General features: G+C 38.1%; 1 protein-coding gene across 1 annotated transcript; it reads right to left on the bottom strand.

The window, feature by feature from the left end:
• Positions 1-1,246: 1,246 nt before the first annotated feature.
• On the bottom strand, positions 1,247-24,727 carry LOC108439123 (phosphomannomutase 1). Its single transcript, XM_017717341.2, has 8 exons — positions 24,388-24,727; positions 21,633-21,750; positions 18,077-18,153; positions 16,042-16,133; positions 15,265-15,364; positions 14,182-14,257; positions 6,932-7,047; positions 1,247-3,903 (listed from the first exon to the last, which is right to left on the bottom strand). The coding sequence occupies exons 1-8, from the start codon at positions 24,466-24,468 to the stop codon at positions 3,781-3,783; spliced, it is 783 nt and encodes a 260-aa protein (XP_017572830.1). The 5' UTR covers positions 24,469-24,727; the 3' UTR covers positions 1,247-3,780.
• Positions 24,728-25,152: the final 425 nt, after the last annotated feature.

Genomic DNA, 25,152 nt, shown 5'->3' with positions numbered 1-25,152 from the left:
ATTAAAGATGATGATGCTGTAAATATGAGAACAATACCAAAAGCACATTCTATTTAAAATAATCTGCCCAATGTTACCAAGTATTTTCCCTCCTTTTCCTCTTTGGGAGGATACCTGACGCCATCATAAGTGTTGTTGCATTACCTTATTACCTCCGGTGAAGTGTGTGAGAAGAGGCGAGGGATTGAGTGGATGTAAATAGGCAGCAGAGTTTGCCCACTGTGACCTGTTTTCAAACTCGAAAAATTGGCAAAGTTGTTTGAGAAATTGAACTTGTAGAGAGCAGAATTAGCTCTCTTCCAGATTTCTCAAACACTAGAGGGCGCTCCCAAGCGAGTCCAAAACAATATGAAGCATTTGAGCAAAAACATTTTTAATGTAAAAGAATTTTACTGAATAAAATTTCCTGAATACCGAACAGCATAAAACAATTCAACACCGCTGTGCTCTTGTAAGAGCTTTTAAACTGAAGTTATAGTTTAAAATGGCATCTCATGTACATTTATGGCGTCACTGAGCGTGAACAGCCAAAGCTCTCCTCCACTCGCCAACCAGCCAGCGCTCAGTAGCAGTAATGCTGGTGTCCCACTTTGCAATAAACTAAAATAAACTAGCTCTGGGTGAGTGGTTAGAAAGTATTTTAACTATTTGTTTTTAGCTGTTTAGCTCCTTTCGCCGCAATTCATTGAGGACTTGCTCGCTGGCGCCTTTGCAATCGTGTTTTTGATATAATGGGGAAAACAGGAAGAGGCCAGACTCCTCATAAACTGGCTCTACTTTATGAGCTATAGCTGTAAAATACATTAATATTTCAAAACCATAACATTCAACTTCTTATGTTCAGACTGGGTTTAGGTAGCAAACTACTCACTCTGTTATAGGCTGGTATTTCACTACTATGCTAGCTTGCTAGTTAGCAAGCTAAAGCTACACAGCTAGCAGCAAAAGCGACAGGCAATACAGTTCTACAGCAAAGTTTACAGCCAAACAAAGTAATTACCACAAAACTCATGCAAGTTATGTTCAAACAGCTAAAAACTGCATAGCAGCACTTGTGTAACATAAAAGCTAGGAGTTACGCACTTCCAAAGCATTTAAGTTGGAGAGAGCATGTTGAAACCTCTGCGTTACATGTTACCCTGCCTGAGGGAGGCTGCTCTATTAAAATGATCATTAGCGTAATGCTAATTAGCCAATATTAGCCTTCGTTGTATTATCTATGCCCCTGTTACAAACACACCCAGGCTTGATTTATGAAAATGATTTATTAAAACAGACAAACACAAATGTACTGTTAAAAATCATAGAGATGTTTCTGATCTTTTACACACAGGAAATGTACCATAAAAAAAATATCCCATTATTTCATGTAGCCCATAAGAGGGGTGTTTGAATGCTGTGTTTTTGTTAAAGGGCAGAAAAATGATCCAAGATGGACAGAAATCTTGTCGCTTCATGCTCCATCCCACATGAGTTTGGATAGGTCAGTGTGTGTTGAAAAGAATATCATGAATAAAGACTATATACAGGCTTCAGGATTCTCCTGATGCAGAACTTGACCATTCCAATCACAAATGCAAAACAGTACGGAGAACAATTTGCAATAAAAATGACTGAGCCATTCATATGTAGTGATTTAGATTCACAGGCAACCACTTTCAGGCATGAATGTAAATTAATGACGACAGTTACAGCTCATGTTACCGCCTATTAGAATACATTCAAATTTGACTTTTCCCTTTATCACGTTCTGTATGTACATGCTCAGTTCTGAGGCTTAAAGGGGAATTTTTCACAGATTGTTTTTTAAGATTTCTACATAATTCAAGTATTGCAATGTCAACAAGGTCTTTCAGAGTGGTCTGATTTGACAATTCCTTGTAGAGAAAAATTACAGAAGCGCATTTCCTTTACAGTGAGATTGATGGGAACCAGAAGTTGTGATGTCTACAATACAAGTGTACCCAATTTATTTACTATCCAAAACCACCAGTCTATCTATACTTGTCTGAGTTTTATATTTTTGCACCATTAACGAAACAACGTAAAACAATGTCTTAAACATCTATTTTGTGTAAACTACTGAAACCAATTACATTATTTTCTGTAAAATATTTCTGTAAGGAACTTTTTAAGAGAAATTAAATTATTCAGATGTCTGGTTCCCATCACCACCACTGTAAACTATTTCAAGTTGTTAAGTTTCTTTAAAATGACTAACATCACTGAATGACTTTGTTTACATCATAACAGTTTATGTGGAATGTTTACAAAGTTGGAATTCCCCTTTAACAGTCTGCCAATACAGCCATTTGCATGCAGATGCTGTGTTGAAACAGATTAATCTCATTCCGTTCGAACAGTTCTGTTCTGCTATCTATACAGAAACGGCTACGAATGACATGCATTGATCAGAGTGAATGGTTAGCTCCATTTTCCACGCTTAGATTCGGCTTAGTGTCAGAGAAAAAAGCTCACCGTCAATAGATACTGTCCCTTCAAAAATAATTTTTAGTCAAGAACAACAACAACAAAAAAAAGCACTTTTCACATTTGCTCACAAATGCAGCTGTGAGGAGTGCTGATTCTGGATCAGTTTAGCTTATTATCTTATAATGACTAAGAACAAGACAAACCAGGAACAATTCAGTCCAAGATTAGTACTCCTATTATGTACTCCTATACTCCTATGTGATCCTTCGTGAATACAGGTTCTGATTGAGGGTTTAGCCTCTACCTGCACTAAGGCCCTTAGACGCAGTAGTAGACTTCATAGCAGACTTGCTGCACACTTATGGTCCAGCCAGTAGGTGGCACACTAGGTCCACTTTATAGGACACAAGAAAGCTTAGACTGGACTGACCAGCATATGGTTCCTCCTGGCTACCAGACCAAGCACAATAAAGGAACACAGATACAACAGAAAGTTTAAAATGACTATTTGGACACAGTGTTGGTTTCATCCACCCTAGAGAGCACACAGCAGTCCTAGACCAGCAGTTTCAGGGCCTGCCATGGTTTTAAACGTAGGTGCTAGGATTACTAAATCTAAGTATACTTAATAATTTTCACAACCACTGACATTGTTTATTTACTAAATTACCATATTCTTTCAATGTATGCCACAATGTCAATATTTAACCCATGATAAAGGACTACTGCTGGTTCTCTGGGTCTGCAGGTGGCTTGGCATCAGGCCAAAGACTCTGGGTCTTTCTCAATATCTGTTCTTCTGCATTATCACTGCACTTTGTACCGCTCGCCGAGTGCACTTAAAGGATCCAAGTATTTATCATGAAGTCTGCTTTGACTGGGAGTGCGCAATGGAAAATACAATCAGCACAAAGTTCAAGCTGAAAGCTCACAAAATCAGGCAAGACAGATCAATTATGGATCACTGACCATGCCTTAGAAAACATCACATGTAATGTCACATTAAACATTTCATTTTTACTGTTAAAACATTCCCAATGATCAGTCTGAGGAGTGAAATCTTAGGGTTAGTTTTGGTATCACAAGCAATGTGGTGGTTGTTGTTGACCAGGTATAAGTTCAGCTCATGTAGTCTGTTTAAAAGTTCTATCTCAGACATGTTCATTTGTTTACTGGTAGTGACTGGGTTTCTTCCACTCTAGCTAACCTGTTTATCATCTGTATTTGTTGTCCACGTTCCACAGAGTGCTGTTCTTGGTGTAGTACCAGCTCTGGACAGCAGGGGGTGTCAGTTACACGCAGACATGTGCTGCTGATATCTCTGTGCTTGTATGAGTGGATGTATTGTCAAGCCTCGTTGGGCGGGGTGTTGAAGAACAGTTCTGTGCATAGCCGTGTTGTGTCCTCGGGGGAGTAAACAGTGAAGCCTTTGGTCCGTGGATCCTCGAAAATCTCGTAATCGTTCCCACCCTGTGTTTAATGCAAAAGGAGGAGATGTTACACATCTATCTGTCTCTGTATGTCTGTCTGTCTGTCTGTCAACAGCAGGGGTGCTCATTTCTGGATATTAGAGCCAGATGAGTTAGATCTGAACTCTCCAGGGTGGCAGATCTCCAGGACCAAAATTGGCCACCCCGAACTACTGTGGCAACAAAACGTATGTGAACCTTTGGAATTATCAACATTTCTGCACTGACTGGCCATAAAATCAGTCATAAATGTCACAAGCATTGAAAACACAATGCACTAAAGCTGCTAATAAAAACAATTTGAATCTTTCATGTCTCATGTGTGCACACCAACAAAACATTCACAGTGCTAGTAGAAAAAATAAATAGCCCCCTGGATTTCACAAATGGTCAATCCCTGTTTGGAAGCAATAACATCAAGCAAGTGCTTCTGGTCACTGCGGATCAGACTGCACAACCTTTAATACTGGACCATTGTTCCTTACAGAGCTGCTTCAGCATGGCCATATTCTTGGGATGTCTGGTGTGAATGGCTCTCTTATGGTCACTCTGAAGCATCTCTATTGGGTTAAGGTCTGGGCTCTGACAGGGCCACTCCAGAAGGTGAATTTTACTCTGTAAAGCCATGTAATGTCATTCTGTAGTACATTTAGTTTGATGTTTAGGGTCATTGCCCTGATGCACCACCCAGCTTCTACTGAGCTTCAGCTGGTGGACAGATACCTTGACATAGTCCTGTAGGATGACACCATAAATTTAGGGATTCATTTGTCCCTCAATGATGTCAATCAGTCCAGAACCAGAAGCAGCAAAGCAGCCCCATTGGCTGTTCACTGTTTTTACCATTGTAGACTCAGATGTTAATCTGTTCCAATGATTCCTTCAAGCCTTTAGTTGTTACTCTGGTGTGCTTTTTACTTCATTGAGTATTATGCACTGTTACATTTGAAGTGTTTTGGGTCAGGAGCTCATTTCAAGGGAGAGCAGGCACAGTACTAAATAATTTCCATTCATAGACGATTGATTTGTCTTAACAGTAGACTGTACCTTAACTCTTTAAGATGACTATGTAACCCTTCCCAGCCTTTTGCAAATCAACAATTCTTGATTGTAAATCAGCTTTTTTTATGCAAAGCATGGTACACATTCAGTAGATGTTAGTTGTGAGTAGCAAACGTTAATTGATTTTTGCATTGTTCATTAAAAAAAATAGAAAAAACAAACCAATATGATTGTATCAGGCTGTTACTGTAAATAAGAGTTCAAATGGAATTGAACTAAATTAATGGTTAAATAAAATGTGACTCAAGACACTATTTACACTGCAGTGGATTATTTCAGCTACAGAACCTGACAGGGAGTGTGTTATCACAGTTGACATCATGGCTGTAGTTTGGCATGATGCTATTTGTGATAGCACACAAACTCCAGGGCTCTGTTGCTTTCACACACCACTTCAGCAAAATAAAGAAAAAGGTAAAGAATTCCAGAACACTATTAACTGTGCTTTAGTATCTGTAATTCCTTCTGCCAAAGAGAGCAGTAGCTTTTTTTGTTTGCTTAGGCGATGGTGTTTGGATTTTGATGTAGTCCTGCCGTCACTCTATTTGTGTGACACTCTATTGAGTCTGACCAACCGGGCTGCGGGTCAGGTCTTATAGAACATATCTAAGTTGTTCATTTTCTGTTTTTAGATATGCTAAATTGGAGACATAGTTAACAATAGCGGTTTTGCACCCGGTGCTCAATGGAGTGATACAGTTATTGTGAAAAAATGTGATGTTTAGATAAAACACTTCTCAACAAGCTCAGAACTTCTGTATAAAGACAAATAAAAAGATCAAAAAGAGGTGGTGTATTATATGTTTGAAAATAGCCAAAGAATTTAATTTAGACAAAAATCAGCGCAAACTTTCTCAATTATTATTGTAGTCAGGTCTAACATTCTAACACTAGATGAATCACCACCAATGCAGCAGAATAACCACTTTTAGATCAATGTACTGGTAAATTGTTCAGCATCTTAACAAAAATGTGGCTTTTTTCCTTTCTTTCTTTTTATTAAGGAATAAAAGCAAAACAGACATATCCAGTAGTTCCACACATTCAAAAACTTCCTAATTTTTTTTTTTATTATTACCACAAAGAGATGTACTCTCACAAAACACACACACGAAAATTGCATAATCATGGTGACAGAAAAATATTTATTACAATTAGATTAAAAAGAAAATAATAAATACAATAAATAAATCCCCTCAGTTAGCTGGCACAACCTGAAGTGAATTAAAATATATATATAAAAAAATAAAATGTTGCAGTATTGCCTTTCAAGGTGGACCTTATCTTTTCCATAGTACGAAAATGTATGACATCCCGGAGCCACGTTGAAATGGAAGGGGGTTTTGAAGACTTCCATAGTAGCAATATGCGGCATCTTGCTAAAATTTGCCATTTTTATGCATTTTGTTGATGTGTGAATTTAACACATTGGGGGAAAAAAAATAAATAAAATGTGGCCTGTGCAAAAGTTATGGCACAATTTATATTTGTTGTTTTCTTTAATGTTATTTGTTTGTTTAATTGTTTTGTTTAATGTTCTTCGTTACAGTATGTTAAATCCAGCAAATATATAGCTGTGCAGTAAGGTTAGCAGACAAATCCCATATAAAAGTGTGTTTTCTGTAGAGGATTGTTAACTTATATTTACTTAGACAATCAACAAAATAAGTCATTTGACTAGGGGTGTCCAAACTTTTGCATACAACTGCAACTATCTCTCTATGGTAATTTCACCACTGTCACCGCTATTCAAAACACTTCAGCTTACTTTGAACTTTGCCATTATGCTTTCTCTCGTACCTACACAACAAGACACCTTTTCAGCCAATAAAGTCATTTAGAGAGAGTGACCAAGCAGTCGCACCTCAGTGTTAACAACCTTCCACAATACCATCAGCAGTAAAGCGAGGTCCAAATGTCTGGGCCCCAATTCACAAACACATCATAAAAGAGAAAAAAAAACTCACCAATGAGGTCTCATTTCCAAAGAAATAGATGGCATCCAATCCCTCTCTCTCCAGGGGTTCCAGACATAAACGCTTATCCCAGCCTTCAGGAAATACGTCAAAACTGATCAGTCCCCCTACAGATAGAGAGAAAGACAGACAAGGAGAATGACAGAACAGAGACTTTAGGGACCGTGATTTATATCTGGTTTCAGCACTTCAACATGGAGTGCTTGTTCAATATGTACAGAGTATTAATACCGCATTTCAAAGCATGCTTATCACTCTTGAATCCACAGATTTCATAACAAAATGTCTCCTTCTCTCCGTCTGCTGCATCTGACTGAGCACATGACCCACAGTCATCTCCTTTTACACATGAGCCACAGTTCTGTCTGTGACGGACAATGACACAATCCTAAACGCACAAGCACAAGACACGACTAAGGACTTGTAGAGATTTTCCTCATGTTAGGACTCCTGAGCTGCAGTCAAACCATCGCCTCTTCAAGCTCAGTTAACCAGTCTGTGACTCCACCACACAATTACAGTGCCAAATTTTTACACAGCAATTACAGAGGGGTGGTCAGGGGCAAGAGCTCAAGAATGCTGGGAAAAGAACAGTCTTTTAACACATCTTCTGCTCATTAAATGTTTAAGGAAACCTAGGCCTCCAATGCCATTTTCTTAGCAAAAAAAAAAGGACAACTGAGCCCCTAAAATGGCACTGCAAAAATAAATAGACCAATAAATAAAACTGCAGTGTAACTCTGTGTTCCTTTGTAAAATTGATTGAATTTCCAAGGAAATGCAAAAGTATTCTGGGGAAAGGTCTTTTTCTATTTTTGTATTAAACTGCAACCTGGTAGCGTTAAGTCTACCTATTTTGGAAAACATGCCAAAGGTCACCCATTTTACCCTCAGCACTCAAACTTTTCAGCTGTTAAACCACTTTTGGGCAAAATTGTTTAGATATGTGCTTTTAACAACAGCTTAGAAAAGAGAACTATCAAGTCACTTCTTCTGTAATGCCATCATAGTAAATACTAAAACCCTTAAGACTTCATCTGTCATGCTAACATGGTTCATACTAATCTACCACTAAACACTGTCTTTTAAACAAGCATTAGGCTACGGTATTTCTCTTTCACTGTCAGAAAGACATTTTGCTACAGAAAATATACAGCTTCTAATTATATTAATGATGTTTTGTGTTCTTAGCAACATGTTTTTAACACTGCTGCATAAACTCAGACGGCTAATGACTCTATGGCTACCATTTGGCTTTTCACCATTTACTTCCACCAAGTCCACTGAGTGCGCTTTGATGGCTTGGACAACACCCGCCTTGTGTGGTGTGTATCTGTGCGAGTGTGTGCGAGTGCATGAGTGTGTGCGTGTCCTGGCAGGCTTTTGTGCAAGAAGCTCTCTCTCTCTCTCTCTCTCTCTCTCTCTCTCTCTGCCCATCAATCTCCTTTTCTCTTGGTCATTTTATTAGTGAGGGTAAAAGCAGGTCCTGTTGCCTCGCAGCAGTATAGAATGCTTTTAAACTGGGATTAAGCCAGTCTTTGTCCTTCACTCTCAGAAAGCACAACCATCTCATCAAGGATTGGGTACTCTTTTGTACCTTGTACCTTTGGGTGCCTTGTGAAAGTCAAATCTCTTGCTCGTACCTCTCAATAAAGTACGAAAAATACCTGTTTTTTTTTATCAGAAAGCAGCTATGTGCTATTACTTTGGGTATATTTAACTTCAATGCTCAGCATCATGTTCATCAAACTGCCTTCCTTAGAAGAGCAGAGATCTCAACAGGGGTTAAACTTGCTTGTTTTTTGTGTCGTAAATACTGTCGAAAATGTTATATTGTCTTCTTCAGAATGTTAAGATACTGTAAACTGACAAAGAAACTGCTGGTTTGTATGAAGGCCAGAAACGATGATTTTGGTCAGGTCACCGTTTTTCAGATTCTTGGATAATTTGCATCAATAACATCTTCTCTTAAACTGCAATCTTAAGACACGCAACAGAAATATGTTCGTTTTAGCGTATTAAAACCAGGTCCACTCAGATTGAACTGTATTTTCCAAAAGTCTGCAACTCTGATGAAGCTTTAGCTCCACCATACGTGGCACTCACAACCATGTTGTGTCATAAAATCACTGGAAGCTTTTTTTCCTGTACAATATAACTACTAATGACAACATTCGCGCAAAGGGTGCATGTTTTCTGAGATCTCACTGGGTTCTCAGTTCTGAGGCCCGTTTTTAAAATAATAATTTTGAACATTCTCAACATTCACAACCAAAAATCTGCAGCTTACAGAGTAAAATACCTTCACTCATCAAATTTTACATGCTAATTCCTGAACGTGTTCTGACAGATATGAAGTATTTCATATATATTGCTCATAGTTGGCTTTATGGTAGACTTTTGCACTTCAAAATAAACTGGAAAAGGTTTTACATTACCAATGCATAGTGTTTATTGATTAAACAATAAAAGAATGAGATTTTAATAATCTGTTCTGTAAAATCCTTAATCTAGAGTGTGTCTTCACAACAACAATAATAATAATAATAATAATAAAATTTTTAAGCCTAATTAATTCCATATTTATAATTCATTCTTAATTCTAACATTATGCAAAGACTAGATTTTTAGGTTTTTAAAAATGCATATTTGCAAAACGTCCTATACAAAAACTACTTGTAACAATATCAGTCATCAGCTGTCAGAGATTCACTGTGATATGTACTGTTTTAATTAAACGACCCTATTAACCTGCAGCGTCTTTTGTAAAGCTAGACAATACCCCCCCCCCCCCCACCCACCCCCCCAACCTTTTAACAGATGATGGGCCAGGAACCATTTGGCTTTAGGATTACACACGTCTATACACTGCTGAACAAAGAACAGAGGGAGGTGCCTGGAGTCTTTTTTCTTCTCTACCTCCTCCCTCCCCCACCTCTCTCACTTCCTCAGTTTCTCTTTTCCGTGTGCTACGTGCCGCATTCTTCAGCCTGTATGGTTGCCCTACTATGCCAGTTAAAGATGAACTGAATTTAAAGAGAGTTTAAACATCCCATGTGCCATTAGCATTCTGACCAATCACAAGCAGCTCACTTTATCCAATGATGGTAAATATATTTATCTTCGATACTGATTCATTAATGCATTTAATGTATTGCAAGGCATACTGTAACTGTATTATGTAGCAATATAGCAACAATCATTATGCAGCATTTTGCCCACATCATGCAGCTCTAGCACAAACACACTGACCTTGTTGCAGCAGTGCTTTATTGGACTTAGACAGCTGGTGAAACCTTAGCCAATCAGATTATGCTATTTCCACACACACCCCCCTAGACACTCCCCTATAGTCTCATACTGATCCACCCAAAGAAAAAGAGAAAGAAAGAGGAAAAAAACAGTCCAGTGTGTGTGTGTGTGTGTGTGTGTGTATGCTGTTACTGGAGAAAACTGTAATTGCTGAGTTGTTGAGGAAAATGTCACTGTTTTCTCTGCTTACAAACCTATATTCCAAAAAAACTACAGTGTGTGTGAAATGCATATAAATACAGAAAACAATTTATTTCTAAATCCACTTTGACCTGTTTTTAAACAAAGACATTTAATGGTTTACAATCCAGCAGTCCAACTTATCCAACTTAAATGTCTGAATCTAACTTAAATGTTTAAGAACAACATTCCTCAGTATGTGATTACAAGGATTTTAGGTATTTCACCCTCTACGGTGCACAACGCCATCTAAACATTCAGACAATCCAGAGAAATATCTGTGTGTATAGGACAAACCTAAAACCACAAGTGAATGTCCAAGATCTTCAATCTCTCGAACCCCCCCCCTTCAAATGCTTGAAAATCACTTGGACTTGGAAATTCCATGACAAACTGTTATTAATGGACACTGTCTGTCAACGCTTCCACAATATGAACTGCACACATGCACAATGGAAACATGTACTGTGGTCTGACAAGTCAGCCGTTCAGACTGTTTATGGAAACAATGGACGTGGTATTCTCTGGGCCAGAGGGACTATCTAGATTGTTACCAGCATAACGTTCAAAATCCAGGATCTACTGTGGTATGTTGGGGGGGTATTAGCACCCATGAATAAAATGCTTAGGCAGCATAATGGAGGACGTGCATAATAGAGGAAGAAAATAACAGTTTTCCAAAACTGGATCATTTGGTGTCCTCAGTCCCAAATGTTTATTAAGTGTTGTTAAAAGGTAGGGTAATGTAAAACAGTGGTAAACATCCATTAAATCTTGAATCTTATGATCAAATTTCTAATGAGCATATATTTACAATAAACAATGGAGTTCACGAGGTAAAACATCAAATATGTTTTTGTACTGCTTTCAGTTTTTATTAGCACTGTCTCAACTTCATTTAGAATTGAGGTTTCCAGAAGCCATATTTGAATCACTTTTATAAACATTTATAATAGAAATCAATGGGTGGGATTTTCCCATGATAATCAACAGTATGATGTAATTACAGCAGATCTGTCTGAAAAAGCTGGAGAAATTCTTTAAGGCTTTGTGTTCAAAGTTTGCTCCTTTTGTAAGCGTGTCACTTGAGAGAGTCTAAGTCCAAACAACAACTCTGTGAGTACGTGTGCACACTCACACTTTGTTTTCTTTAAGCTAACGTAAGGAAGGTTGTTTTTAAACCTGTGATCACATGGTCATGCAAAGAACTCATTGACACACAGCTGCTTCTGCACAGCGTGTATTTTGGCCTGCATTTTTATTGCTGTCATATCACTGTAAGTGTTGCTTTTGCATAATCCATCTGGTTAGAACATAAACCAGTGATTACCACTCTGCCCATTCATCCTTTCTGTGTGTATATGCTTGTCTTAATTGCATACCTTTGCACTGTACACATAGAAAGTCTTTCGCTTCAGGGTCACTGGACTCTAAGATGTTTTATCCTGTTTCACACTGTACAGCTGTCTGTTATCATCTATAACAGTTCAACAACATTTTCAGGGCATAGGCTACAGTACTGTGCAGATGTCAGAGACCACCCTTTCATTTATTTCACTTCATTTAAGTACAGGTAGTATTCAGGAAAAAAGCAAAAGACAAATATTCTAAAGAAAACTACACAGAAGCTTTAACCACTAAATATCATATAGATTTTCAGTATTTAGTGTGTCCACCCTTATGCTGCCCCCGCGACCCGAACCCCGGAGAAGCGGAAGATGATGGATGGATGGATGGATGGATGGATGCTTCCAGTTTTTCAAATAAATCTTCAGGAATTTTCTACACCTCCAATGTTTAGTCTTACAAGTTGGTTACATCATCTGTACACAAAACCTGACTCGATGACTGATGTTTATTTTGGTGTTCTAGTGCAAATGATGTTCTTTTTTTTGTCAATTTTCTTTTCTCAGTAGCGACTTCTTTATAATTACACATCCTTTCAGACCCACAGTGGCCCATCCTTTCACTTATATCTTTATGCAACTGGATTATTTTATACATAAAGAACAGAAGGCAGCTGTGGTGTGCTTGGGTAGCTGTTTTTTATGAATGTCAGTGTCTGTTTGAAGGGGAATATAATGCCATTGAGTCTTTTTAGGGAACAGCCATGCAGTCTGCCTTTGCAAGCATTTGTGAAAGAATGGATTTTCCCAAAGAGCTCAGTGAATTCGAGTGTGGTGCTGGAATACGATGACACCACTTCAACAAGTCTGTTCACAAAATTTCTTCCCTCTTGGACATTCTACAATCAACTGTCAGTGGTATTACTGAAAAGTGGAAGCGTTTAGGAACCACAGCAACTCAGCCATGAAGTGTCAAATCTAGTAAAGTTACCGAGTGGTTCGCTGAGTGCTGAGGCACATAGTACATAAAGAGTTTCAAACCTCCTTTGGCATTAACATCAGCTGCATGCAAGCCTTACATTACCAAACACAATGCCAAGCATCAGATGGAGTGGTGTACATCATGTCGCCACTGGACTCTGGGGCAGTGGAAACATATTCAGTGGAGTGATGAATCATGGCAGTCTAATGGACGAGCCTGGATTTGGCAAATGCCAAGAGAACATTACCTGCACTCTGTCAACTGTAAAGTTTGGTGGAGGAGGGATAATGGGGCTATTTTTCAGGGATTGGTCTAGACCCATTAGTTCCAGTGAAGGGAAATCTTAATGCTTCAGCTAACCAAGACATTTTGGACAACTGTACCCTTCCAACTTCCAAACTGTTTGGAGAAGGCCATGTTCTGTTCCAGCATGACTGCCCCAGTTAGCAAAGCATAGGTCCATAATGGCACAACTGGGTGAGTTTGGAGTGGAAGAACTTGACTAGCCCACACAGAGCCCTGACCTTAACCGCATCAAACACTTTTGGGATAAACAAAAACAGAGATTGCAAGCCAGGCCCTCCTGTCCAAGGAGTAATGTATATGTAATGTCCCAATACTTTTGCCCATATAGTACAAAAGAAACACACACACATATTATATATATATATATATATATATATATATATATATATATATATATATATATATATATATATACATACACACACACACACACACGGTACACTCTGGTATCTAGTGCAGTTACTGATGTGCTCTGTGAGGAAAGCAGTGCTACGTGAGTACATGGGGAAACACTTTACAGATCATTAACTGCCTACATGCACAGAGGACAGAAAAACACTCCAGCATATGCACAAGAGGAATTCAAAAACACCTCTAACCCAGTGTAACAAACATTTCAATCTCAAAGCAGAGAGGAAAGTGGAGACTATAACCTGAGACACAGAATCTAGCTGCTAGCTGCTCATCACAGGAAGGACACATTCAGAAAGCCTTAATTTGCATGGGAAGAGTAAAAAAATATAAAGCAGGTCTGTGATGATTTGTTTACAAGGATGTTTAAGTCAGGTCACATGTTTTATCGTGCTGAACATCAAAGAGAGTTTTAGTGTGTGAATCTCCCACATAATAACAATCTTATCACATTGATTCACATGATTCTAAGAATTCATAATGAAATCATGCTCATTCAATGTATCACTCAAAATTCACTATGGTTTAATTTGATTAATTCAGTTTTTGTTAATTATATGGAATACCCAAATGTTACTGATCAAACTATTTACAGAAAGGTGAGTGAAATACAGACAATAAAAATAATACAACTGGCTGATTTTTGATTTTTACTTTTGAAAATAGACGTATTCTGTGCAGTGATTCTCATGCTACTGACTCACCTCGAGTGAACCTCAGTCCTTTTCCTGCAAACTCCTTCTGCAGAGCAGCTACAAACTTCTCCCTGATCTTCTCTTTCTGTGTAGGGGGGAATTGAATAGTAGACTTAAGGATAATATAACATAATTGATAAAAATGGTATAATATGGTTTTAGTCAGTATTATGCAATACTGATTATACAGTATTACACAGCATTATAGTCAAACGACAGGTTTTGTTGACTTTTTAAATGGAAAAGTGAAAATAAGTTAACATCCTCTACAGAGACACAATTTTACATTTTAATGCATTTTTCATATCTTAATATCGATTAATTTAGGATATAAAGAGGAAAAAAAATGTGACCTGTAGAAACGTTATGGCACATTTAGTAAGTTTTTTCCAATGTATTAAATTCAGCAAATAAATTTGTACAGATTCCCCCCCCCCAACCTTTACAGAAACTGTCACATTCAAGTTTGTTCTCTGTAGAGGACATGTTAACGTATAACCCTGTTTCTAAAAACGTTGGGATGCTATGCAAAGCGTAAATAAAAACAGAATGCAATGATGTGTAAATCAATGTGTAAGGTGCAATGTGTATTAATTTGAAAATAATACAGAAACAACGTTACATTCTGAAAAACTGCGAAATTTGACTGTTTTCTGAGAAATATATATGCCTATTTTAAATCACACGTTCCAAAAAAGGGCAGAAAAAGAGAGGCTGAGTTAAGATGAGGATGGGTTCACCACTGGACACACCACCACATCACACTGTGAAAGACAACAAGGGGAAAATGTGCAACAATTGGGCAACTTTTTGGCCTTATTTACGTCAATGATGTATCTGTTTTGAATAGGCCATCTGGAGAGAAGTGTACCATGTTTTCTCTGTGACGTCCATGATAGCCTTTCATCAAGGTCAATCAAATTATCAGCTAAATCAGATAAAGTGATCAAATAAAGATAAAGACAGGCCATATTAAACAAGAATTCCTCATGGCTTGTATTTACAACTAGAATGTGTGTACTGTATATTGAATTGCATAACTAAAAGTTGTTTATCTTGTCTGAGAATGAAACATTCTTATATCACATGTACCTTGTCTATTTCTGCAAATTCTATTCGCTCTTCAAGTGTGCAACTCCGTCCGATTGGAGAGATGTTAATCATTCCATTGCGAAACTCGATGAATGTGCCTCTGTGGAAAAAGAGAAATTTAACATGGAACAGATTTAAAATGTGATTCAAAATGGAAGAAATTAAGCAAAGCCAATGACTCTGATATATGGAATGAGAACTAGAGGACTCAAAACATCTTTGGTTCCACTGCTGATCTGCAGCTACTTAAACAGTTTGAATGCTTTCTTTACTATTCCTTTATGGCGATTATTTGAAAACCTGTTTGGGTGAATCAGGCTTTGCTTTGGAAGACGACATGGGAGACCCCACCCAACCTGTCATTAGCATTTTGCATAAGATAAGTCGAAAGTTTCAGTCAGTAAGGCTATTGAAATGGCCCCCAGGAGAGGAAGAGCAGACAAGTCGTCTCTCTTGAGGCCTCAGATTCAGGTCACTTAAGTCCTGGTAGAGACAGGTGGAGCTTGTATGTCGTGCTCCTCAAAGATAAAAACGGAATGTCCACTTCTGGACTTTTGTTCATTGAACAGCAGGCAACAACAATTCCATTACATTTGCATTCGGTCAATTGAACAATATGCCTAGCCTACAGTTTAAGGTGTTAAACATCATACAAGTTGCCAGAGAAGAACTTGGACTGACTTTGTAATAACCGTCAATATTCTAGTATGTATACAGTACATGAAAACAGTGTGCAAAACCCCCAGTAAAGTAGTTGATAGCTGCAGTTTGTCTCACCGTTTCTTGGGCAGTTTGATCAGGCCCATATATCTGAGACAGAAGTTAATAAGATCTTGCAGCAGCTCTTCACCCAACTGGTTCTGTATTGCCTGCAACCCATCAGAATACAGCAGGGTTAATACAACATCATAAGACTAACATTAAAACTAAGAATATCAATGGCAAAAATCCACAGCTTTCTAAGCTGAAACAGGACCAAAAAAGTAAACTGGAAAAATAAAACAAAGAACAATCTTTACCAATTAAACCAATGAAATAATGATTTGACTTCCCAGAAGGTTGCCTATCCTCCCTTTGCCAACAAGAGAATATTGCTGTTGTCAGAAGAAAACCTCTTATCTCCAAAATGACAACTTTACAGGAAGAGGAAAAAAAGAACTTTACTTTTAATGTAAGTCTATGGAACCAGACTATTTACCAAGTAATTGTTTCTTTTGGTCTATTCATCATGAAATTTACATGCAATGTAAAAGTCAACATCCATCCATCCATCCATCCATCCATCCATCCATCCATCCATCCATCCATCCATCCATTTTCCTAGCTGCTTCTCCGTCAGGGTCGTGGGGGGCTGCTGGAGCCTATCCCAGCAGTCATCGGGCGGAAGACAGGATGTACCCTGGACAGGTCACCAGTCCATCTCAGGCATTTCAAATTATGTTGAAACTGAAAATCGACAAAACTGGAGATCGAGGTTTTCTTCTGACAGCAGTGAAATGAATTTTTATACAGCATCTCTTTGTTTAACTGTTTGTTTTTTTTATAGTGACTTTTGCTAGTCACCGCCCAGGCGACTAAACCACAAAAGGATTAAACTTGTATAGTTGCTTTAAATGCAAGTACAACCCCAATTCCAATGAAGTTGAGACATTGTGTAAAACATAAATAAAAACAGAATAGAATGATTTGCAAATCCTTTTCAGCCTATATTCAATTGAGTACACTACAAATACAAGATATTTAATGTTCAAACGGAAAAACTTAGTTTTTTGCAAATATTCACTCATTTTGAGTTTGATTCGGTTTTTTATTTATGTTTTACACAACGTCCCAACTTCATTGGAATTGGGGTTGTAAATGTAACTGTTCTGCCTTTTTGACCCTCAACCCACTACAAACATAATACTTCACACCGTGTAAAATGTTTGCAAACCAGATTTAAAAGAAATGCTGTAAACAATGACAAGAAATATTCTTGTCATTCATGATGAATAAGCATTACAGGATGAATAACATCACATAACTCATCACTGCAGAAAGAGGATGATGCTCCTTCCAACCAGTTTTGAATCACTTATGCAATTCAGTGATGAATGTAGCAATAGTGTGACTTACACAATGCCTGTACTGTGATTGTGTGGTGTGTATTTGCTGATCCCATTCACGCCCTGACGCAATACTCAGAACCAGTTGAGCATGCAGTTTTGCGCAACACTCATAGACCACCTTTCATAATCAAATCTCCAGTCAAGTCATTAAGTATAAATTATATATTTTTGAGCAAATATTTCTTAGAAGATAAGATTTAAGCAAATACACTTGCATAAGGAAGAAAGTCAAAGGAAAATAAGTGCAAAAAACAGGAGTTTCCAAAACTGGAGTTCAAAAAACAAGAGACTCAACAAGAGAATAGCTATACAAGAGTTTTGGTAGACCCCCAAAACTGTCACCATCAGATTTACAGTTTTAAAAGCTTTCATCTTTGAGAGAGAGGAGAGACTCAATCTCCACTCTTGATCATGCTTGCATTTCATGATGAAATAGCATAATTGGATGAACAACAACAAAGAAAGATGCTGCTGCTTCCAAGGTTTTGAATCACTTCTGCAATTTAGCAGTGAATGCATCAACAGTGTGACTTATACAGTGTCTGGATAATGATGGTGTGGTGTGTACTGGCTGATCCCATTCACTCGTCTCAATACAGGTGACTCAGATCCAACTGGGAAGTGTTTGCGTGCCCGTAGTGCCACAGGTGGTTTTCTCAGACTGCACTCCCACCTCACCCTGCCCTCCATGAAGTTCAGCTCACCTGTTTAGACAGCAGTTTGCCATCCTTATATTGCACTGTGCCATTTTCAGCAAACACGTAGTCAAACTTATGTATGACTGCAGAGAGAAGACAGAGAGAGAGAGAGAGAGAGAGAGAGAGAGAGACATTTACACAACCCAGAAAACACACATGTATATAATGAATTTGTCTATTAGTATCAGTCAAACCACTGATTGAAAAACAATATTCTGCACACTGTAAATACATTAATAGCTAATAGCTACATTAATAGCTAATAGCTAGCCACACACACCCAATAAAGAGACTCAAAGGAGAACCTGGAATGCACTGTGGCCAATGATCATGCAGATAATCACTTCTTATCTTTATACTGGATACTTATTTGTTTTAAGATTTACTAATGCTGTGATAACAAAAACACACCGTAAATACATATAAATGGTTTCTCACTTGTAGCTTTTATTGACACAGAAATCTGTTTGAAAGTGCAGATTTTAACTCTGAACTGATTTGTGTTTGTAAGCATAAAGTACTCTGTGCTGATATGAAATATGATGTATAGATCCTTTATATTTTTGGCATGTTTTTCAAAGAAATCCACAGGAATATTTTTCTAGACCTCCAAAGTTCAGTCTTAAAATTTGGTTGCATTTTCTTTCTCCCTCTCTCTCCTATATTAAATATCTATTGAACCAGACTTTTTCCCCCCAAGTCATTGTTTCTTTTGGTCCAATCATGATGAAATCAATAGGCATTTTCAAGTTATGTCAAAACTCAAAAATGGAGATATGAGGTATTTCTTCAGAGAGCAGCGATATATTTATGTGTGCGTGTGTGTGTGTATATTATATATATGTGTGTGTGTGTTTATGTTTGTGTGTATTACAGTATTATATATTACTTACAGTGAAACAAACAGAAAAAGGCCAGAAGAGCATACTCAAACATGATGCAGAATGTAAATCTAATGGTAAAGGTAATGGTACAAATGCAATTAATTATGTAATTCAATTTAAATAAACTGAGTGTACAGCAAAATGAGACTAGCTCCAGAAGAGTTAATATATCAAACAGTCTGTGTATAGAAAATATATGTGCAACAAAACTGTATTAAAATCTCTTGAATGAAACCTGCTTGAAGTACTCTTGAAGCTCTAATCTTTCTTAAGAGGACGGCTTCTGTCAGATTAACTCATGTAACATGACCCAGAACAGTCTAATCTTTCTGTCCTCAAGTGAATGTGATCTGCTGTACGCTGTGTGTCCTCAGCCTAAATATTAAACAGTGACTTCCCATGACAGCTGCTCGGCAGCCAAGTTTCTCAGCTTAAAGGTACAAGACGTTTAAAAATAGCTAATCATGGTTTGATAGTGAGAGCACTCTAAAAATAGACACAAGCAAGCAAGTAGCCTATCCAATGACTCGACAAGTGACATCTCACAGTCTAAACCACTCACCCAGTGCTAATTGGTGGGATATAACATAAGCTACATTAGCCTAGTAGCTCCAGTGCATAACTAAACCAAACATCAGGTGCCAAACATATCTATACTGATTGATGACAAGGGGAAAATTGTCAATTTGATCTTCTTTAAGTCTTTTGTACTACACATTTTGTATTTTAACAGCTTATATCACTGATTCAACTCAGGAACAGCTTCATAATCACTCCATGAGCTGGATCAGGTGTGTTAGAGCAGAGAAAGCACCTAAATATGTGTTTATGTATAGAAATCTCTGGCCTATAGGATTCTCTAAGTCTCTCAGCTGTGTTTGGCATCAACAGATAACTAGCTTCTCCACATTCCCGTGCTATTTATAAAAGCAGTGTACGTATTTCTGCGTATTTTCAGTGTCACTGAGTCAGGGTCTTCTGCTACGAGCCAAAAACATTACATATGGTTGTGAAAGAGCCAGCCAGGAGGTTATGATCAATGTGCTAACTGACGTCAAAGACGACTCTCTCTGTGCTAGGGGTTTCTTTCGCAGCCAGTGACTAGAATGGTTTAGTGTGTCCATTCACTACAGCCGCTCACTGTCTTCCCAGAATTCAGCAGTGCTTGGGTAGGTTCAGCAGTCTAGTAGCCATATGTGTTCAATGTCGTGAAGGTCAAATCAGGTGCCTTTTACAAAGGTACACATTAACAAGACATTAACACAGTAACACAGTGATACATTGATTTGAAAGCTTTTGTATGAACAGACTTACCCTGAGCGGAAAAAGGGTACTGTGCAAGCATTTTCACCCACAAGATACAAACTATCTAAATGAACCAACATTGTATAATATTGTGCTTCAGGTACATTACAATCACTTCCCCAGGTGCACATAAAAATAAAAGTAAAAGCCTGAAGTCAAGACAGACTGTATAGTTTATTTAAAAGTATTTATTCCAGTTGAATAAAGCTGGTTAATTTACTTGTTACCACATGTAGTCATTTTTTACAGTGTGGTTTTATGTAGCAAAAATTGTTTATGTAGCAAAAAAATGTACATTACCATTTTATAATCGCTGTGTGTTATTGTGCCTTTAAGGCAGACTCAAGATAAAGGAGCTCTGTTCTGATTGGCTGCCCTATGTTGTACCTCATTCACAAAGCACTCAAAGCTGAATGGGTAGTGCTAAACTGCTATAGGCTGAATATGGATAGATTTAAATGAGTTGGTTCTCTTTACATAACAGCGACACTAAATTCAAAATGTGCTGTTTCGGTAGTTTAGTTTTTCTATATAGACTTAATGGATTTCGGAGTCAATTTTACAATAAAGGCCCTTTAAAGTGATAGCACAGCAAAAAATCTAATTCACACATATGCTTCCTCCTTTCTCCCAACTGTAGAGCCAAATAAACAAAAGTACAAAACCGATGACCAGCAAAGGAAAGAGTAGAGCAAACTTTTGGCATTTGTTATGGGCCTACTTAAAAACAGTAGCTTTGAACTTAGTTATGGTCTTACTTAAAAACAGTAGAAGCAGCTAATTAATGCCTAATATTTGTTTAAACCTTTGACCATTTTTCTAGATTGGTGTTAGAAACCTGGTTTGAGCTGGTTTGAGCCAAGTGTGTGATGATTTAGGTCTGGTTTGAGCCAAGTATGCGATGATTTAGGTCTAGTTTGAGTCAAGTGTGTGATGATTTAGGTCTGGTTTGAGCCAAGTATGCGATGATTTAGGTCTAGTTTGAGTCAAGTGTGTGATGATTTAGGTCTGGTTTGAGCCAAGTATGCGATGATTTAGGTCTAGTTTGAGTCAAGTGTGTGATGATTTAGGCCTGGTTTGAGCCAAGTGTATGATGATTTAGGTCTAGTTTGAGTCAAGTGTGTGATGATTTAGGTATATAGTTGTCATGATTCTAATTAATGGGGCATAATGTTCCTTACTTTGTTAGCTACATTAGCATTGTAGCTCCAACACAAAAGTAAAGAAATACCAGAAATGTCTTGTCTAATTGACTACATTTGGAATAAGGGTACAACGTATATGTCTGTATTTTGGCTGAACCGTTGCTTTAAGGTAAAGTTTTACGAGTTGGTTTAGATAGCAGGCTCAGTGACAGGAGTGATAGTGCTTACCTTCATCTCCTTCTCCGAGCTGTTCTGCTATCTTAGAGTAGTCTGACCCTCCCACCACTCCAATCTTCACTTTGTTACGCAGAGACTGTAAAAATCCATCCAGCTGTGGGTCAATTTTCTGCAGATACAAACACACACAGGTTTGCTATAACAATCTGTCCAATACATATTGTCTGTCTGTCTCTCTGTCTGTCTCTCTGTCTGTCTCTCTGTCTGTCTCTCTGTCTGTCTCTCTGTCTGTCCAGCCATCCACCCCAGTGCAAAAAAATGGGTCAAACCCAAAATATCAATGCTTATAGCCTGGTCAGAGTCCAGATTTGAACCCTATAGAGAATATTTGGTCTTATATTAAACACAAACTAGCTCGGCAATGTTTTTCAGCTATATGAAGCCATCAATGCTGAGTGGAACAACACTGACAATATCTACATATGTATAGATCTACAACCCCAATTCCAATGAAGTCAGGACGTTGTGTAAAACATAAATAAAAACAGAATATGATGATTTGCAAATCCTTTTCAACCTATATTCAATTGAATACACTACAAAGATATTTAATGTTCAAACGGATAAACGTTATTGTTTTTTGCAAATATTCACTCATTTTGAATTTGATGACTATAGGTTGAAAAGGATTTGCAAATCATCATATTCTGTTTTTATTTCTGTTTTACACAACATCCCAACTTCATTGGAATTGGGGTTGTATAAGTAATAATATGTCCTATATGCATTCTGTGTATGTAGAAACCTATATGAAATAATAGTATGCCCCATGAATATTATGTACACAATTAGGGAACTTTTGTAAAAGCACTTCATAAAGTCAGGACCATTTTGTTGATACTGGTTAAAAGTTTCCCTCTGTATTAACAAATTCAGGAGATTTTTGACCTAAAGGTGTACAAAAACAAACACAAATACAACAGCTTCCCTCATCTGATTCAATGTTAAAATAATTAACAGAAATTGTTTACAGTTGTCATTGTTTACAACGAATAAGGAATGTTAAGTGATTTAAAACATGTTTATGTGGTTGGATCAGCGGTTAGCACTTTAAATCTCCAGTTTGGGAGACCGCAGGCAAAAATGTGTGTGTGAGTGTGTGTGTGTGTGTGTGTGTGTGTGTGTGTGTGTGTGTGTGTGTGTGTGTGTGTGTGTGTGTCTGTGTGTGTGTTCATTTTATATTGTTCATCATTTCACAGAATCAGTTATATAATACCACAGCCATTCCCCTGCCTCCCCTTGGTTTTTCTCATTTAAATGCTTGCTTTAAAGGCATTTCATGTCATACCATATTTCTAAAACTACAGACCACAGCATGTTAATAGATCTAATTACAATCATGAGAATCCATAACAAGTCACAGCTTTAACATCTTTGCCTCCCTGAAGCTTAGCGATAATGCCTAATACACTGGAAAGTGCAGACTTTACAGCTACTGACATATCCCAGCTGCACTGGACATTCAACACATGCTTTCATGTAAACATGTAGGTCAGAGGTGCTTAACCATTCGGCATAGTTTTGTTTTCAAAAACATTCTTCATCTGCTTTCAAAGATACTGATTGATATTACATCTAACAACGGTTGGCATTTCTTTTAAAGATACTGAATGACATTGCATCTGTAGACAGTGACATTGGTTTTGCAAACACTGCTTAAATAATTAGGTTTGTAAAATCAAGTTCTGAAATGGGGTATGTATGACATGATGGAACATGTCTCACAATTTAACCCGTTTTATGTGGACATCAGCAAGAAGCAGCAGCTTCCAGTGAATCTGTAGGGTGCAGTAACTGGAAGAAGCTCACTCACTTACCACTTGGGCAAACCTGCCCATCCAGGCCTATGTATTTTGCAAGTATCCGTCAGCTGCAAATGACCCAATAAATACCAGACAGAAGTCACACCAGCAGACCACAGACTGTTTACTGATACAATTCAAAACGGGATTAGGATCAGTGCCAAATCTCCATTGCTGAGTGAACATTACAGTGATGAATGAACACCCCTGTTGAATTGAATCTAACCCAGTTGAATGGACATATATTATTGGCTTGATCTTAAAACCCATTCAGAACAAAATAAGACCACAAAAAAAAAGATTTTGTTGTATTCCTGTATTGTGCTGTGATAATCCACAGGAGTTATGGTTATTCAAAGAATCTGCATAACTAAAGAGGAAAACTAAAGCATTTAGAAATGCACCATTCCAGAGATATCTGCAGAGGAAGAATACTTCACATTGGTGGTAAAAGGAACCAGACATCCACCTTCAAAAGCTACTCCACTGAAAGCCGTTACATATGTGGGTATTCACCATTGTGAACAGCTCTGACTCTGTAAGTTTCTCAAGGATTAAACATTCGCACCAAACCAATCTGAATGACTTTGTTCACATCTTCACCACTGAAACTGTACATCTCAACTGGGAATTCTGAAAAATGAGTGAAATTCTCCTTTAAATGTAGTGAAGACACTCCCACAGGCTGCTGTAGTAACCCAGAACAGGCAGAGGAAGTATATGAGGGGTATCAGGGCTGTAAATAGAAGCTAATTAACATTACATAAAGGTGTAAAAAGGTTGATAAGCTTGCAATGAATGATAAGACAGCGAAGGATAGTCGGCTATCCTCCCTATGAATCAACAGCATCCACTAGATCCACTCGAGGCAGCTAACAACAACAATGTTTACATCTCTAATATTTAACATATATCCTTCCTCCAGTTCCCCCAGTTCCTCTTACCTCTCTCGGTGGGGTCAGGGTTCCGTCCACATCGAATAAACACAGAATATTTCTGTCCGGAGGGAGACTTTTCGTGTCCATCCTCTTCGTGTGAAGCAGTTAAAACAGACCACAAATGAACACAAGGGCAATGTGGCTAAAATAAACCAAGCGGAAAATTAGCTGGAATCCATGAGTCCAAACTGAGTTAACAGTTCGACTGGATTTCGAATTAACCGAAACAAACCGCACACGCCTTTCTTTAAAACGGAAAGATATATTTAAAAAAATGACAGTTTGTACAGTGTTCTGGCGTGTTTACATGTCTACTGCAGCAGCAGCGAGGTATCCGCTAGAGAACATAGGGTGCACTTTCTATTGCGATACCGCCTGCCTACGTGTGTTCCACTCACAGCCAATGAAAGCGCGAGGATCCGGTCACGTGGGCCAGGAGGTGTCAACGTGCGTTGAATTTCCTAAACCTCAGAAAAAGAAAGAGCAGAACTGACCTCTCACCTACATCAGCTGCAGCCTGACCGCCTTTAGATTATATCACGTTAGATTTGTCATTCATATACAGTCCTGCACAATCTGGCTGATAAACCTCTAAACAAATCTCAGCTGATCAGGCCGCGTAAACACGGGTCCTCTTCAGCCTAGAACAGTCTGACATCTACACACACTTTAAAGACCTCATCTCAGAAACTCAGCCCTTTCATCTTTTAACTGATAAGCAGTTGCTAAGACCCCCACCCCCCACCCCGATTCACCAGGGGGGCACAAGTA

The sequence above is a fragment of the Pygocentrus nattereri genome, chromosome 1 (assembly GCF_015220715.1).
Source record: "Pygocentrus nattereri isolate fPygNat1 chromosome 1, fPygNat1.pri, whole genome shotgun sequence".
NCBI classification, from domain to species: domain Eukaryota; kingdom Metazoa; phylum Chordata; class Actinopteri; order Characiformes; family Serrasalmidae; genus Pygocentrus; species Pygocentrus nattereri.
The sequence above is the reverse complement of the archived record's forward strand: the minus strand, read 5'-3'. Positions and strand labels throughout refer to the sequence as shown.